The 16,050-nt window shown below is 38.2% G+C and overlaps 1 protein-coding gene across 1 annotated transcript in view; it reads left to right on the top strand.

The window, feature by feature from the left end:
* The first annotated feature begins 485 nt into the window (after window positions 1-485).
* MAMDC2 (MAM domain containing 2) overlaps window positions 486-16,050 on the top strand; it is a 269,205-nt gene continuing 253,640 nt past the window's right edge. Inside the window, exons 1-2 of the mRNA XM_053702515.1 lie at window positions 486-623; window positions 1,678-1,791. Coding sequence (XP_053558490.1) covers window positions 578-623; window positions 1,678-1,791 — 160 coding nt within the window. The 5' untranslated portion in view covers window positions 486-577. The remainder of the gene's footprint in view (window positions 624-1,677; window positions 1,792-16,050) is intronic.

Raw genomic sequence — 16,050 nt, 5'->3', positions numbered from 1 at the left:
CTTATTCATCATTTATGTGCTCAGTTTTTTCATGCGAAATAAAAAGACATAAATCCCATCCCTCTACTGAACTTACAACAATCAGCTGATCTATATTTTCATATATATTGTTAATAAATGTGTGTTACAACTATAAATGTATTACAGGAGCCACAGTATCACACACCATAACTGCAGAACTTGTAGTTGTAAACTAGGTCCTGAACAGATTTAGCTCCCAGTTAAAAGTGAGATTGATGTAAATGAACAGTAACGTCACTGGTGCCTGATGTAAATGAGCAGTATGTGTCACTCATGTAGACACCAACCACTTCTCATTGATGTATGCAGCATGCTAGCCCCATGTATTGTAGCTGTATCTACACTTTGTCAAAAGTAACATAAAACAGCTCTCTCCTCCTCATGTGATCTTTTTGTCTGCTTTTCTCAGCATTGCCTCTTTCACCCCCCCCCCCCTTCTTCCCGCCCTCAAGAATAGGGGACAGCTGTGTTTCATCCTTAACCCATCCGAAAGCTGCAGAGCCGGGAGGCTCTCAGTGCACCCTGCGCTCCCAGCTGTAGTCACTTCAAAGCGACAATGCTGCTGCTGCTGCCTCACTGTGTGCTGCTGCTGTCCCTGAGAGGTAGGTACTGAGCACTGCATCCCTCTGATGCTTACACTAGCGTGCCGGTGGCATTGTCTTAGGAAGTAAACAGAATACATACCGGCAGGCTTACACATTTAGTTAAATGTATGTCCTAACAACCAATTACATTAACATCATCAACAGGCAAATAACTCAATAACACGTTATATGTAATGAGAGCAAAACATTTTCATGGTCAGATAGATATATAGATAGATAATGGAGGGATAGATAGATAATATAGATTTAGATAGATGATAGATTAGATATATAGAATAATAGATAGGTTAGATTAGATAGCAAGATAGATAGATGACAGACACACATGATAATGCATACACATCTTTATATCCCTGTGAATTATCTGTGTCTCCATTGCTGACAATTGCCAAGCCAGGTTTTTGTCTGAATTCTTTAGTGCATATACAAAAAAAGTGTTCTAACATAGGGCTTGGTAATTGTCAAGTTTAATTATGAAAAATTCTCAACACATAAAAGGTCTTAAACTTTTAACAAAATATGTTTTTTTAATTTTGTGAGTGGTTTTCTCTTTATTTATTTTTTAAGTTAATTTTTACCACTCAAAGCAGATGTAACATTCCTGACTTCAACAAAAGACAGTATGGGAGAGAGTGATGGCATTTCTCTAACATATACAGTACCTGGTTGGGCAGTTTTCTAAGATATGTTTAATTCTCCCTGTAGTACCATGCGAGGGAGAGAATACACGGACTGCTCACTCATTTTGTTTTATTGTATAATTTGCAAATTCATGTAAGTTGCCCCATTTATAAATAACTATTACATTTGAGCACTGTGTGCCAGACTTCCATACTGATTCAGCAGCATAGTTTGTACACACATTCTTGTCATCCATACAAATCTTTGTTCAGGCTTTGCATTTGCTTAAACCTTGGGATCTTAATTTATGTGAGTGGCAGTGTTATTGGCTTCACATTCATGCACTTCATTAAGCTATTGTGTTTGTTTCATGCTGTAATTTCCATGCATGTTTGCCCATGGAAGACTTGAACTTTCTTTGTGTTGGCAGCTTTGCAGTTAGCTGAAGGAGCTGAAGTTTCTCTTGGATCCTGCAACTTTGAAAATAGCACTTGTGCCTACAAACCAGCCTTTACATTTCTACCATGGACTATAAATTTTGAAGGTAATTAAACAATTTTGTCTATTTGCAGTGTAGTCTTCCTCTGTTTGACATTTTTAAAGGAACATGGAAATATTTCTGTAGGTATCCTTTGTGAAAACTTAGCTCATGTATTTGAGCGCATACTGCCATGATCTCAGGAGTGTGTATGTCCTGAGTTGGTATATGGCAGCTGTGTTTGCAATACATTCAGTGCTCAAGACTTGCACAAGCATGATACCATCTCAGTATGGAAACTACTTTTCAATAAAGGATACTAAGAGAAAGGTGTGAATCAGATCATATCATTAAACTGGAATTTCTTTTATTTGTATGCTGTATCAGAATCATGAATGCTCAATTTTTTTCTTTTGTGTACCTGAATTCTGGAATCATGCCCATTGTTGACAGTTTTCTGTTGCTTAAGCTTAACTTAAAGGGACAGTATACTGTAAAATAGTTTTTCCATAATGTGTTTACAATTGCTTTTTTACCAACTGTAGAGTAAAAAAAATATGAAAATTATCTTTTTAAGGTTTATTTGTGTATATTAAAGCTCTGATTTTGTGTTTTGAAGCCACAGCCTAATAAAATAGGTTGAGCTTGTAGGTATAATCAGATTTCATTACTGTATCACATTGTATACATATATCTGCTTCTTTATCTTATATCTGTCCATAAAACAATCACCAGTACTTTTAGAGAACAATGGAAAATCAACATTTTATTACCTTATCTCTGCTATAGACCACTGGGAGTGTAATTTCTTCTGCTGGCTGTGTTTACAAAGCTTATCTATAGCTTGGACCTGCGGCCACAAACTTCCAGAATAGGTGGGGATACCACATGCTAAATCAAATATTTCAAATGCCAATATAAGGGTAAAGGAGCTAGTTGTAAACAATTTAATACACTCCAGCAAGTAAAGTGGATCATTGGGAACAAATTAAAGGGGAGAAAATTTTTGAGTAAACTGTCCCTTTAACCCCTTAATGACCGGACCATTTTTCAATTTTCTTACCCTTAATGACAATGGCTATTTTTAAATTTCTGCAGTGTTTGTGTTTAGCTGTAATTTTCCTCTTACTCATTTACTGTACCCACACATATTATATACCGTTTTTCTCGCAATTAAATGGACTTTCTAAAGATACCATTATTTCCATCATATCTTATAATTTACTGTAAAAAAAAATACAAAATATGAGGAAAAAATGGAAAAAAACACACTTTTTCTAACTTTGACCCCCAAAATCTGTTACACATCTACAACCACCAAAAAACACCCATGCTAAATAGTTTCTAAATTTTGTCCTGAGTTTAGAAATACCCAATGTTTACACGTTCTTTGCTTTTTTTGCAAGTTATAGGGCCATAAATACAAATAGCACTTTGCTATTTCCAAACCATTTTTTTTTTTAAATTAGCGCTAGTTACATTGGAACACTGATATCTTTCAGGAATCCCTGAATATCCCTTGACATGTATATATTTTTTTTTAGTAGACAACCCAAAGTATTGATCTAGGCCCATTTTGGTATATTTCATGCCACCATTTCACCGCCAAATACAATCAAATAAAAAAAAACTGTTACATTTTTCACAATTTTAGGTTTCTCACTGAAATTATTTACAAACAGCTTGTGTAATTATGGCACAAATGGTTGTAAATGCTTCTCTGGGATCCCCTTTGTTCAGAAATAGCAGACATATATGGCTTTGGCGTTGCTTTTTGGTAATAATAAGGCCGTTAAATGCTGCTGCGCACCACACTTGTAATATGCCCAGCAGTTAAGGGGTTAATTAGGTAGCTTGTAGGGTTAATTTTTAGCTTTAGTGTAGAGATCAGCCTCCCACCTGACACATCCCACCCCCTGATCCCCCCCTGACCTCCCTCAAACAGCTCTCTTCCCTCCCCCACCTCACAATTGTCACCGCCATCTTAAGTACTGGCAGAAAGTCTGCCAGTACTGAAATAAAAATCATTTTTTATTTTTTTTTATTTATTTTTTCATACTGTCTGTAGTCTGCATCCCCCCTTACCCCACAACCTCCCTGATCCCCCCATACATCTTTCTAACCCTCCCCCTCTACCTATTTGCCGCCATCTTGGGTACTGGCAGCTGTCTGCCAGTACCCAATTTGCCCCCAAAAATAGGTTTTTTTTTACTTTTAAGATGAAAAATATGTTTTCTGTAGTGTAGCTGGGCCCCCCTTAATAATCTACATCCCTCCCCCTCCCAGATCCCTTACTACTCAAAGAAGATCCCCAGGACCCCAGGCATCTGCATTAATTATATATTTATTCCGGTCATATTTTGCGCCCCCACTCCACCCCCGCCGCAACCGCCGATATTGCAGGAACTACTGATTACAGATACCGATCGGGAGCATATACCTAACGGTCCTCCCAGAAGCTGCTCCCACCCACCAACGAATGTGATATGACTATAGTCCGATGCAGGGAGGGCCACAGAGTGGCCCTTTCTGCATCGGTGGGTAAAATAAGGGATTGCAGTGACGCCTCAATATTGAGGCATCACTACAATCCCTTGTAAGCAGCTGGAAGCGATCATGATCGCTTCCAGCGCTTCTAACAACAGAGGACGTACCAGGTACGTCAATTGTCATTAAGGGAATGTTTTTCCATGACGTACCTGGTAAGTCCTCTGTCATTAAGGGGTTAAACTGAAACAGAATATAAGAAATATTACAATTTTCAGTAACAGGGATATGTGACAATGTTTAGTGGATACCTTGTTTAACAAATGTATAAAGACATGTGTAAGAAATTAAAAATAAAATTACAATTTGAATATAGTAAATCTTCAGGTAATCCATCATGCATTTTGTAGGAATTCGAACAAAAATGGTTAGAAATAATGTATTGCCATATAAATGGTAAAACCCTTTACAAACATCAGAAATAGTGATATGCCCTTACTCATGCCACTCACTTTGTACTAACAGGGATTTCCAGCACTCTTCATGTCCTTCTGTTGGTAATGCATTGAATGTTTACATAGGATCATTTTAAATGTTGGGATATTACCATGGAAAAAATGTTAGGCTTACAAAAGTATTTTGTTTGTTTAATGATGACACTGAAATCTTAGATTTTAGTTTGTGATGCACCAAAAGATCTTGTTTTAACCATTCAGAATTGTGTTCCTTTGACATTTTAAAAACTTTTAAAATTATACTTTGTATAATTCTTGGAATCATCCTCTGGAAAAATCATCAAATATTTCCCATCTTAGGTTAAACAGCAATATGCAGTCCAAGATGAATACAACTCAGTGAGAAGCAGACAGCATATAGGTCTTACACCAAACATCTTAATACCTTCCTTGAATTCACTGAACAAACTTTGGATAATATGCTAGACTGTCTAACACTTGTATAGCTGCCAATATTTTAGGATAGGGAATAGGGTTACTTCAGGAAGCTCATGCTACTAAGCATCATGTATGTGTGCTGCCTCTATAGGATGCATTTATTTTTATGAAAAAATATTTTTTCTAAATCTCTGATTCACTTTTCTATCTGGGGTCTGTGAGACTTGGGTTGCACACACACACACATTTTATCTGTGTATTCTACAGATGGGGAAATGTGTTGGAGCATGCCGGATATACTTTAATAGCAACCAGGCAATTGTGTACATGTGCAAATGAGTCATACGTCTCTCTTGGGAATTTAAGCAGTAGTGTCCCTGCAGAATTTTTCTAAACCAGGCTTATACAACCAAAGTCTTGAGCATGCCTTCCAATATTTGCCTGAATTTTTCCGGTACTGGGAGGCCTAGACTGAATAAGTGAGACATGTAGATAAAGTCACATGTGTTATCTACATGGATCTATAACAGGTGGGTGCTTATTTTGTGACAAGGTTGGGTAGACTGTTGGCGGATTTGGAATGGTTCCTGTACATAGGCAGTGTTGGGACCAGCTCCAGAAAGCTGCGGGAGGTAAAGTAACTGTATCAATCCTGCAGTATGCAAGGTACCTAGGACGTCACCAACCTCCAGAAGTCAGGAAGTGTCAGGTTGCTGCACGTCGCTTAAAAGGGACATTAAACACTTTGAGATGGTAATATAAAATGATAAATTGTATAAATAAATAAAAACTTTGCAATATACTTTATTTATTTTGTCCCATTTTCCTTGGAAGTGCAGAACACTGTTATATTCCACACAGCCATTGGCCGCACACTCTAGTGACCTATTTATAACTGTCCCTAATTGGCTATAGCAGAGAAGTTAACTTAAGTTACAACATGGCAGCTTCCATTGTTTTATAGGCACTAAAACTTTACACTTACTTTGTCAATATTTAAACAGCTAATGAAACATTAAAAAATACATCTACATGTTATTCTCAGATTAATCTTTTCTTCAAATGCATCATTCTCTCTTGCATTTATTTAGGGCTAGATTACAAGTGGAGCGCTAATTTAACGTGCACCCGTAAACAGGCAAATTTGCCCATTTACAGGTGCACATTAAATAACCAGCCATTACATTAAAAACGTCCCCCAATTGCCCCCAAAATAAAGAGTATTGTTACTTTGTTATAAAAAAAATAATATTTGGCATTTTTATTTATTTTTTATTACAACTGCACAAAGCAGTTTTAGGGCTTAAAGTGTGCGGATGTGGGGTGTTAAAAAAAAGGCACTGAAAAGTGCCTTTACATTGCAGTCTATGGGGACTGTGCTATTACTCAAAAGATATATGTATATGCTTATATGCATATATATTTATGTGTATATACACATATAAACACATAATATATATATGTTTATATTCATATTCTTATATATTTTCAATTAGCTGTCCCTTGCTGCGCAACTTAACCCCTTCGCTGCGCTAGGTTCTCTGCCATGACTATCGGCATAAGAATGAAGCCCCCATTGGAGCCTATGGAAGCGCACTCTTATGAGTGCAAAGCTTCTATGCAATGCAAACGTGAGTTAGCATTCGCATTGCATGTCACTTCTAATACCAGCGCAAAATTGTGTGCGCTGGTATTACAAGTGGAGTGCAAATATCACGCTTGTGTAAGTGCAATTTTGCGTTTCACTCGTAATCTAGCCTTAGTATTTAATGTCACTTTGAGGGAGCTGGATGGGGGTTAAATATTCAAACCTCTCAATCTCAGCTCCCTTAAGCCCCAGAAACCCCTAGAACCACCTTTTGAAAGACAATCACTTGGAGAAAAAAGTCTAGGCACCTTTTAAAAAACAAAATTAAACTAAAAACCCACACAATTTGCAGGCTGTTTTTTTTAGGCACTTATAATTGTCAAATAAAAAGACCCATGATCCCAAAAGCCCCTCTTTAAAAGAAACCCCTGTATAGGTGTTCTATAGTGTTTTATAATAGGAATCAACTGGCATGAAGAAATGTGTATTTATTTAAAGGGCCACTGTAAGTAAATATTTTCTATGCTTGTTACTAACTAACTACCCCAAATAAGCTTTTTATCAATAGCATTTCATTAACATATCTCTACCGTATATCAGAAATCTTGGCTGCAAATTTAATTGTTTTCCAAACCCACTCCGTGGGTATCCTTTGCTCTGTACCAATCCGTTTACAATACCTAGGTTTCAAAATGGCGCTTTAAACACAGTTATTGGTTTAAGAATTTTGAACACTCAGGGCGCCATGTACTAAATGGCGGGCGGACAGCTTCTTAACTTGCGAAGCTATCCGCCCGCCTTCGCTACACACGGGCAGCGGATCTATTGATCCACTTGCCCGTATGTATCATTACACACTCATCGGAGTGTGTAATGCCCGCCCCTTCAATCGCGCGACCAATCACGCGACTGAAGGGGCTGTCAATCACCGAGAGCGAGCGTGCTCTCTGTGATTTTGCTTCGCCACCTAAGAGGTGGCGTAGGGTGTAGGAAGCAGCGGTCTAATGACCGCTGCTTCTTACATTGCGGGAAGCAGGCTCGCATATGCGAACCTGCCCCGCAAAGGCTCCGGAGCAGCTTTTGCTGCTTCGTACATGGAGCTTTCAGTGCTGAAAATAGTGGGCAGGATAACGTGACATCATCGGCAAATAAAAGATATACGTTTTAGAAAGTTATGAAACTTCGTTTTGGAGAAAATATAGGTCAGTAGGTTTTAATTAATGTTTATTAACTTTAATATGTTAGTTGTTTAGCTTAAAAATTATAACAGAAAGTAATCCTTTAAGTAGAGGCTTATAGTAGCCTTTTTATGCACATGAAAGCTATATACTTATAACCAAAGACTCTTATTTATATGGGGATAACCCCTTCTTCATTTTACAATAGAGTTTAGGAAAACACACACACCTTTATTAAAGTTTTAATAAAAATATACATTTTTTTACATTTTGTTGTTGAGTTCTCACATGTCATGATAAATACATAAAATAATGGTATGCTGGGTCTGTTAACCCCCCCCCCCCCAATATAATATGCTTGGGGTTCTCACTGAAAATGGCCTACAGTAGGGCTTAAAGGGGCATTATACATTATTATTTGCATACATTTTTTTGTAGATGATTTATTTCTTTAGCCCATAAAGTTTTTTGTTTTTTTAAATGTATAGTTTTGCTTATTTTTAAATAACATTGCTCTGATTTTCAGACTCCTAACCAAGCCCCAAAGTTTTATGAGAATACCGACAGATACCTACTCCAGCTTGCTCCTGTTTGTGTAAAGGGTCTTTTCATATGCAAAAGAAGGGGGGGGGGTCTTATTTCCCACTTGCAGTGGGCTTTCCAACTACCTTTTCAACAGAGCTAAACTGAGAGCTTCTAAGTAAGTTTTTAAACAGTTTTATACTGGATTTTTCTATCAGTATATGTGCATCTTATTCTTTATAGTAGTGTCTATTACATGCAGTTAAATGAAAATTTGTGTATACTGTCCCTTTAAATGTGAGCTGCATCAAGAAAATACTTCAAGCACTGTCAGTGTGTTTTTACAGTGATCACACTCTGAAAATGCTTCTGTGATTAATACCCCCCAAAGCTTGAAATCTTTACCTCCTGAAAACAACATTGTTATGCTGTTAATCTCCTGATTGTTTAAAAAAAAACAAAAGTTCAGGATCAACAACAAACAAAGTGGTGGTTTTTGGGGTTTACCAATTACATCACAGGCTAAAGTGCCTGTTTGTTAAATGTGTGTAGTGATGCTAATACATGACATGAATACAATTAACCTGATAACCTGTTGTTGTTTTTTAAACTTTAATTAATTGAGCAGGTATCTGTTTGGTTATGTTGCTTCTTAACCCCTTAACTGCTGAGCCATTTTCACCCATGTGCTGAGCTGTTTTGGAGTTTGTAGATGCTGCCTTACTTTAGACAATTTTTAAAGGGTCAGTCAAAAAAATCTTTCATGATTCAAATAGGGCATGTTATTTTAAACAACTTTCCAATTTACTTTTATAACCAATTTTGCTTTGTTCTCTTGGTATTCTTAGTTGAAAGCTAAACCGAGGAGGTTCATATGCTAATTTCTTAGACCTTGAAGACCAGCTCTAATTTGAAAACATTTTGACAGTTTTTCACCACTAGAGGGCATTAGTTCATGTGTTTCACATAGATAACATTGAGCTCACACACATGAATTTACCTAGGAGTGAGCACTGATTGGCTATAATGCAAATCTGTCGAAAGAACTGAAATAAGGGGGCAGTCTGTATTATTATAACTGTGTTTGTTATGCAAAACTGGGAAATGGGTAATAAAGGGATTATCTATCTTTTTAAACAACACAAATTCTGGTGTTGACTGTTCCTTTAAGTGAGAAACCCACACATATTATATTTTTATATTCAGCAAACCCAGCAAAGGCAAACTATACCATTATTTTACATATATATCATGACATGTAAGAATTCTACATCAAAATGTGTGGGAATTTTTATTTTTTTCATAAACAAGGTTGCAAAAATCATGTGTGTTTGTGTTTTTTTCCCTAAACTCCACAGTTTAAAGAATATATCCTGATATAAATAAGGGCCTTTGGGTATAGTTATATAACTTTGATGTGCAAATGTAAATATGTTGAAATGTGTATGTTTTTTTTTTTAAGTGTCTTGTAAGTTTAAATATCCAGGACAGAATTACCTTTCAAATTAACTCAAAAAGTGCCCCATACTTGCTTAGACATCATCATCCGTGTGACGAACCAAGGTTATCCAACACTGCGCCAGTCACTTATTTGGCACAGAAAGGGTTATCAGCCCCCTTTTACTGTCACAAATAGGTCACAATCTAGCCACACCAGGCAAGCTTGTGATTCAGTTTAGTGGGTGCAAGGTTTAACCACACTCCCTAGTCTGTACTAGATGTAAGAGAAATGCCTAAAACTCCCTTTTAATGCCACCCACACTAAACTAACAATCCTATAGCTCCAATACTGCCACAACTTAAAATTTATTAAAGGGAAAATCCTAAGAAAAAACCCCAGACTTTACACATTAACTCTCTAAATACAATTTAGCAGAAAATAACCTAAATTATACAGTTCTGGGGGAACTTCCGGGCAGCGGCCATCTTAGGTCGCATATTCTGAGCTGCTCTTATCTTGTGAGAATTTTTATTAAAATAATATACGATATTGGGAACCAAAAGGGTTCTGGACCCCAGAATCTAACGTATATCAGAAGTCTGCTTCGATTGAGCCCTTTATTGTTTCACCACGCAGCCCTAATATACCGGGATCTATTTTGAGGCCTCCGCCTCCATTAACCCCCGGCAGGAGACTGGGAATCCCTGCTGTACCGCAGTCTTTGGAATAAGCTGCAATCTCCCGACTAAACATGGAAGAGATCTATGTAGCAATACAAACTTGGATGACTGACTTTGAGGATATGATGTGCGCTAAATTGGACTGCCTTATTTACTCCATGGGACGCACTCATGAGCAGATGGGGATAACTGACTCTCATGAAGGGCCTCATATAGAAATGGAAGAATCGAAGGCTATACAAGCAGGGGAGATTCAACCCTCAGATATTTTTGCATAGCGGGGGAGACGCAGACAAGATGAAGATACCAGGGAACAAGAGAGAGGCGAACGCAGAGCACTTTAAATTATGTGGTAGTGTGCTGGAAGACAGGGACCCGCATGCTGCTACAGATATGCAGGTTAGTGTGAAGTCGGGACCCTGTGCAAGCTCCCTGTCTGCTCTGGTCCCTAGCCGGGGAGATGCGGCCGGCTCTCTGGTCGGGGATAGAAGCGAGAAGCCACTGCTCTGCTGGGATCCTGGACTGCCAGCGGGTCTCAGAGTCAGGCCAGTGTCACTCCGGGAAATGCAAATACCTCCCTCCAGCTGGAAATCAGAACTGACACTACGGTGGAGCCTAAACTGTTCCTCTGATGGCCTGAGAGTTGGAGTGGGCTAGGTGAGGACCTGGACTTGAGCTACGCACACTCATTGTGGTAGTTACCATAAGACTTTAGTCCACAATGTGTTTTCTTTTGCCACTGTGTTAGACCTTGTCACCTGGTTCGCAATATGTGCCCTAAGATTCTACTCGTTATGTGACAATGTGGGCTGTGTCTGATTTCCATGGTCAGTGGCTGAGACGGCGGACAGTGAAAGAATCTCTTTATTTTTTGCTGATAACCTTACTTTAAGGGTTACGTGTGCTACATCCTCTGTTTACACACACATTTTAAACTAATGTTCATGCCGTTGCTTTTACTAAATTGAGGGCGTAGGGGTCATGTTTCACCTAAGTATCTGTTTATATATCATGTAGTGTGACACTTACTGCTACTCATAGTGAATGTATTTTATTGGAATAGATTCCAATAATGCAAATAGACAGACAGTTATTTGTACCACCGTATGAGGGATAGAATTTTACTGATCATTATACAATTTTGAATTGGTTGAGTGGGGTCTATATTTTTATAATCTTAAATATGCAGAACCTCTAGATCATTGTGGGAAATGATTACACTGTGGAATCTAGTCTGTCTCTCTCTTAGAGCTCTGCCACTGTTTCTATAATGCAGTCATGTTCAGCTGATTATTATATATACTGCTGTCTGGTCCTATTCCTCACCTAAGTGTACATGAAGTACACAATTGCCATTTTCATACTTGATATCACTAGTTAATTCTAAATCCCACAGTTCCCTGGCTTACATGTTATTTTATTCTACTAATTGTGTATGAATAGGTTGGAATATCAATTTGCCAATTCATGTTAATTATATAGGTCCTAACGTGACTACTTCAATTATATCTTGTTCTGTTGCATTTACCAGGGACAAGTTCAAACCTTCATATGTTATGACCTGGTCACTGAAAGTGGGCTAATTCTAAGCTGACTATCTTACCCTGGGATATCTGTCCTTAAAGAAAAAAGTTGGTCACATATGATATAGAAGTTAGAGGATAAAGTTTCCTGAATATTTCAAGGACAAGTACAAGTCTGCATAGGTTAAAAATTGGTTATTGCATTTAGGCTTATTTCAAGCTGGTTGTTTTTTTTGTGTTATATGTCCTTTTGTAAATGTACTTATGTAAAATGAGGTAATGCCCATGACTAGACAATGTACCTTTGGGTTAGGATATGTTTTGATCCTACAGATGTGAAGACATGCTTGTTTAATTAACTATGTAAATCCTGATGTATGACAAATGGGCATGGTGCCATGATGTTTCTTTCTGAAATTGTATGTTTGTTTGCCATTTTACCTCAATAAAAATTATTAAAAAATAAATAAAAAAAAATTATACAGTTCTAATATTCCAGTCTCTTTCAGTAATGTGGTTCAATTATTAGACAAAGGCCAAACTTAATAAAGGAATTATTTATTATGCCAAAAATATTATGCACAATGCATTATTAATAAAAAGTTGTTACAAATAAAATTACACACGCAAACAGTGTTTTAAAATAAAAAGGAGAACAACAGAATTTAATACTTTCCTAGATTCAAGCTCTGTGCCAGGGGCTGGCATGAAAATGATGGCTCCTTACTTCTGTAAAGCAGCTCCCCTTGTAAGAATGAACACCTTATTGTTAAAAACATAAGATTCTTATACAATTTTCCAGAGATCAGGTTGCCTGACCACACCCTCCTGGGCGGGCTAAGAAACCCCCCTGTCTTTATGCCCTTCAATAGACTAAGTTCTTGCCTGAAATTATACAATCCATTATAATTTCTGCTAGGTAACTATTTCTATATTTACATATAGGGAACCTTTTAGTTTCATTGTGAGAATCGGTTTGATATCAAATATGCCATAGGTTGTCATGTTTACCTTCATTTAAGATTAAAACAGTTTTAACACACATATGTACATAATATACCAATGTCCTTTCAGTGACCTGGTCAGTTTTTGTGATGGAGGCCCTGTTTTGCATCATGCATTCTATTGACAGCCTAAACAAGCCTATGACTCAATGCATACACAATAACATTTGGTGGGGCTATTTAGGAGGCTCCTGGCACTTCAAAGAAAACACAAGTCACAATTCTTCTTGAAAAACAAATAACTGTTTTGAGTTCAAGCTACACAGAATTAACCCCTTCTTAGCTAAATCCTGAGGTTTTCGTGACAATCCGCACCAAATACATAATGTGGATGATAAGCATGTGTCATCATCCATGCTAAAAGGGTTAAAGAAACATCAATTTAAGTAGAATTGCATAACCAACAAGCACATAATAAAACGAAAACACAACAGCACTCTGAATTTTTTTTTTTTTTTTTTTTTGAATGTGAATTATTATTTTTTATTTTTTTTATTTTTTTTAAATTTCAAATTTTTATTGGTAAAGAATTCTCAATTACAATAATGACATAGTAAATGATTTTGGAGCACACAGGCTCCTACAGAAAGTATAAACAGAAAAATTGGAACAATAACAATATTTCAGATCAGAATGTGTTCATAAAATGAAAAATGAGCGAAATATAGCTCAAATCAGATGAGGTGGGTTAGCTAGGGTGGGGGAAGGGACTGGGGGGAGAGGGAAGGTAGTATTGGTGTTAAAGGTAGAGATTTAGTTCTTATGCAGAGGGCACATGGGGAGGGTTGCCTAGTGTGTGTTTACTCTAGTGTTCGGGGCCCAAGTAATGGTGTGGTTAGATTGCCAGTCTGCCCACACTAGTTCAAATAGGTCTGAGTTATTTAGAGAGTGAAAGATAGGTTTCTCCATGTTGTAGATGTATGCCATATAGTTTAGGATGCATGACCATTTTGGGGGCGTCTCGGTTTTCCATGCCTTGGCTATTGTCGCTTTAGTAGCTGTTAGCAAATAGATTGCTAGGTATGCTTGGTGTTTGGGTAACTTAGTAATGCCTATGTGTAAAAGGGCATTAGAAGGAGTTATAGGAAGTGTTATGCCTAGTCTCCCTAGCGTACGGAAGCAAGTACTCCATAAGGGTTTTAACTTAGGGCATTCCCACCATATGTGTAGAGAATCTCCTTTTTTGCCACAATTACGCCAGCATAGAGGAGAGGCAGAGACAAACATTTTGTTAAGTCTCGCAGGGGTAAGGTACCAGTTCGTTAAGAGCTTGTAATAGGTTTCGAAGAGTGTAACACAGTGTAATGCTTTTTTGGTGAGGGAGATTACATGTTGCCATACTTGTGGGGGCAGAGTCAGGTTCAGAACCGATTCCCATGTGAGTAAGTGAGGAAGCTTATTCTCAGGGTCTGAGTTTCCTATTAAGGTGTAATGCATTGATAGTGGTCTGTGTAGTTTGTTACCTTGTTGCCAAGTCGTTTCCCAGAGTGTACGGGGTCGGTGCAACTCGGGTCGAAATCCCCAACTAATAAGAAAGCTCTTTAGTCTTGTATATTCATATGTCATGTACCTGGGTAAGTTGGAGCCAATCTTTGTTTCTGAGAGTGTCATGAAGCGCGGGGTTGGTGAAGTAACCCAAATGTCAGCTACTGTTTGTATTCCAATTCTTGTCCAGCCATAGGGATGAGAGTCAGGTAAGCCTCGTAGGAGACCCGTCAAGGGGGTAATAGGTGAGGGATGTGGGGCGATGTGTGGATAGTGTCTTAGCTTATCCCACATGGCGAGGCATTCTCGTATTATGTTGTTGCTAATGTCTGTGGTCCGTCTTAGGTGGGCAGGAATCCAAATTAAGTCGGGTAAAAATACGTGGTTTGGGAGGGAGGCTTGTTCTATGGTTTTCCATTTACTAGGGGAGTCTTTCGCACCCCATTGCGAGATGTGAGTGAGCATGGCTCCTTCGTAATACCTAGTTATCGATGGGGAGGCTATACCTCCTCTACTAAGGGGGCTTTGAAGGATTTTGTGTGCCACTCTGGGGGGTTTGTGTTGCCATATATATTTTGTAAATTCACTCTGAAATTGGTGGAGGAGATATCCCGGGATACGAAGAGGTAGACATCTAAATAAATAAGTAATTTTGGGTAGAAAAGACATCTTAAGGGCCGTTAACCTACCTATCCATGAGATGTAAGTGTAGTCCCATTTGTCTTTCAGGGTGCGCAGTTCGGCTAAAAGGGGCAGATAGTTGTCTTTGATCATCTGAGGGATATTGTTCGATATCTTAACACCTAAATGGGAGATGAAGTTGTTAACGCAGTGTACTCTATATTGAGCCCTTAGGGTGTCAACTGTGTTCTGTGGAATTCCCCAGGTAAAGATTTCTGTTTTATCTAGGTTTAATTTGTAGAGTGACATGTCTCCAAAGGAGTCTAAGATTTCTATCAGTCTCGGAAATGAGGATAGGGGGTCTGATGAGAATATTGTGATGTCGTCAGCAAAGAGTGCAATTTTGTGAATAGTGCCATGTAGGCGGATGCCGTCAATTTTTTTATCTTGTCTGATTTGTTCTGCTAATGGCTCGATTGCCAGGGCAAAAAGAAGAGGTGAGAGTGGACACCCTTGTCTGGTGCCATTAGATATTGGAAAAGGGGGTGAGGCGAAGCCTAGGCCTCTAACTACTGCTGTGGGAGTGGAGTAAAGAGCCTGTATCGCTTTGATAATTTGATCTGGGAAACCAAAAATTTTAAGAGCTTCCCATAAGTAGGACCACCTAACGCGGTCAAAAGCCGTCTCTGCGTCTAATGAGATTACAGAGAATGGCCTATTTAGTCTGGTGGATTCAGTGCAGATGTTTAAGAGACGTCTAGTATTGTCTGGTCCCTCGCGATGAGGGATAAAACCTACTTGGTCTAAGTTTATGAGCTTCGGGAGTAGTTTAGAGATGCGTGTAGCAAATAATTTAGCATAAATTTTAATGTCTAAATTAATCAGGGAGATTGGCCTGTAATT

The sequence above is a fragment of the Bombina bombina genome, chromosome 2 (assembly GCF_027579735.1).
Source record: "Bombina bombina isolate aBomBom1 chromosome 2, aBomBom1.pri, whole genome shotgun sequence".
NCBI classification, from domain to species: domain Eukaryota; kingdom Metazoa; phylum Chordata; class Amphibia; order Anura; family Bombinatoridae; genus Bombina; species Bombina bombina.
The sequence above is the reverse complement of the archived record's forward strand: the minus strand, read 5'-3'. Positions and strand labels throughout refer to the sequence as shown.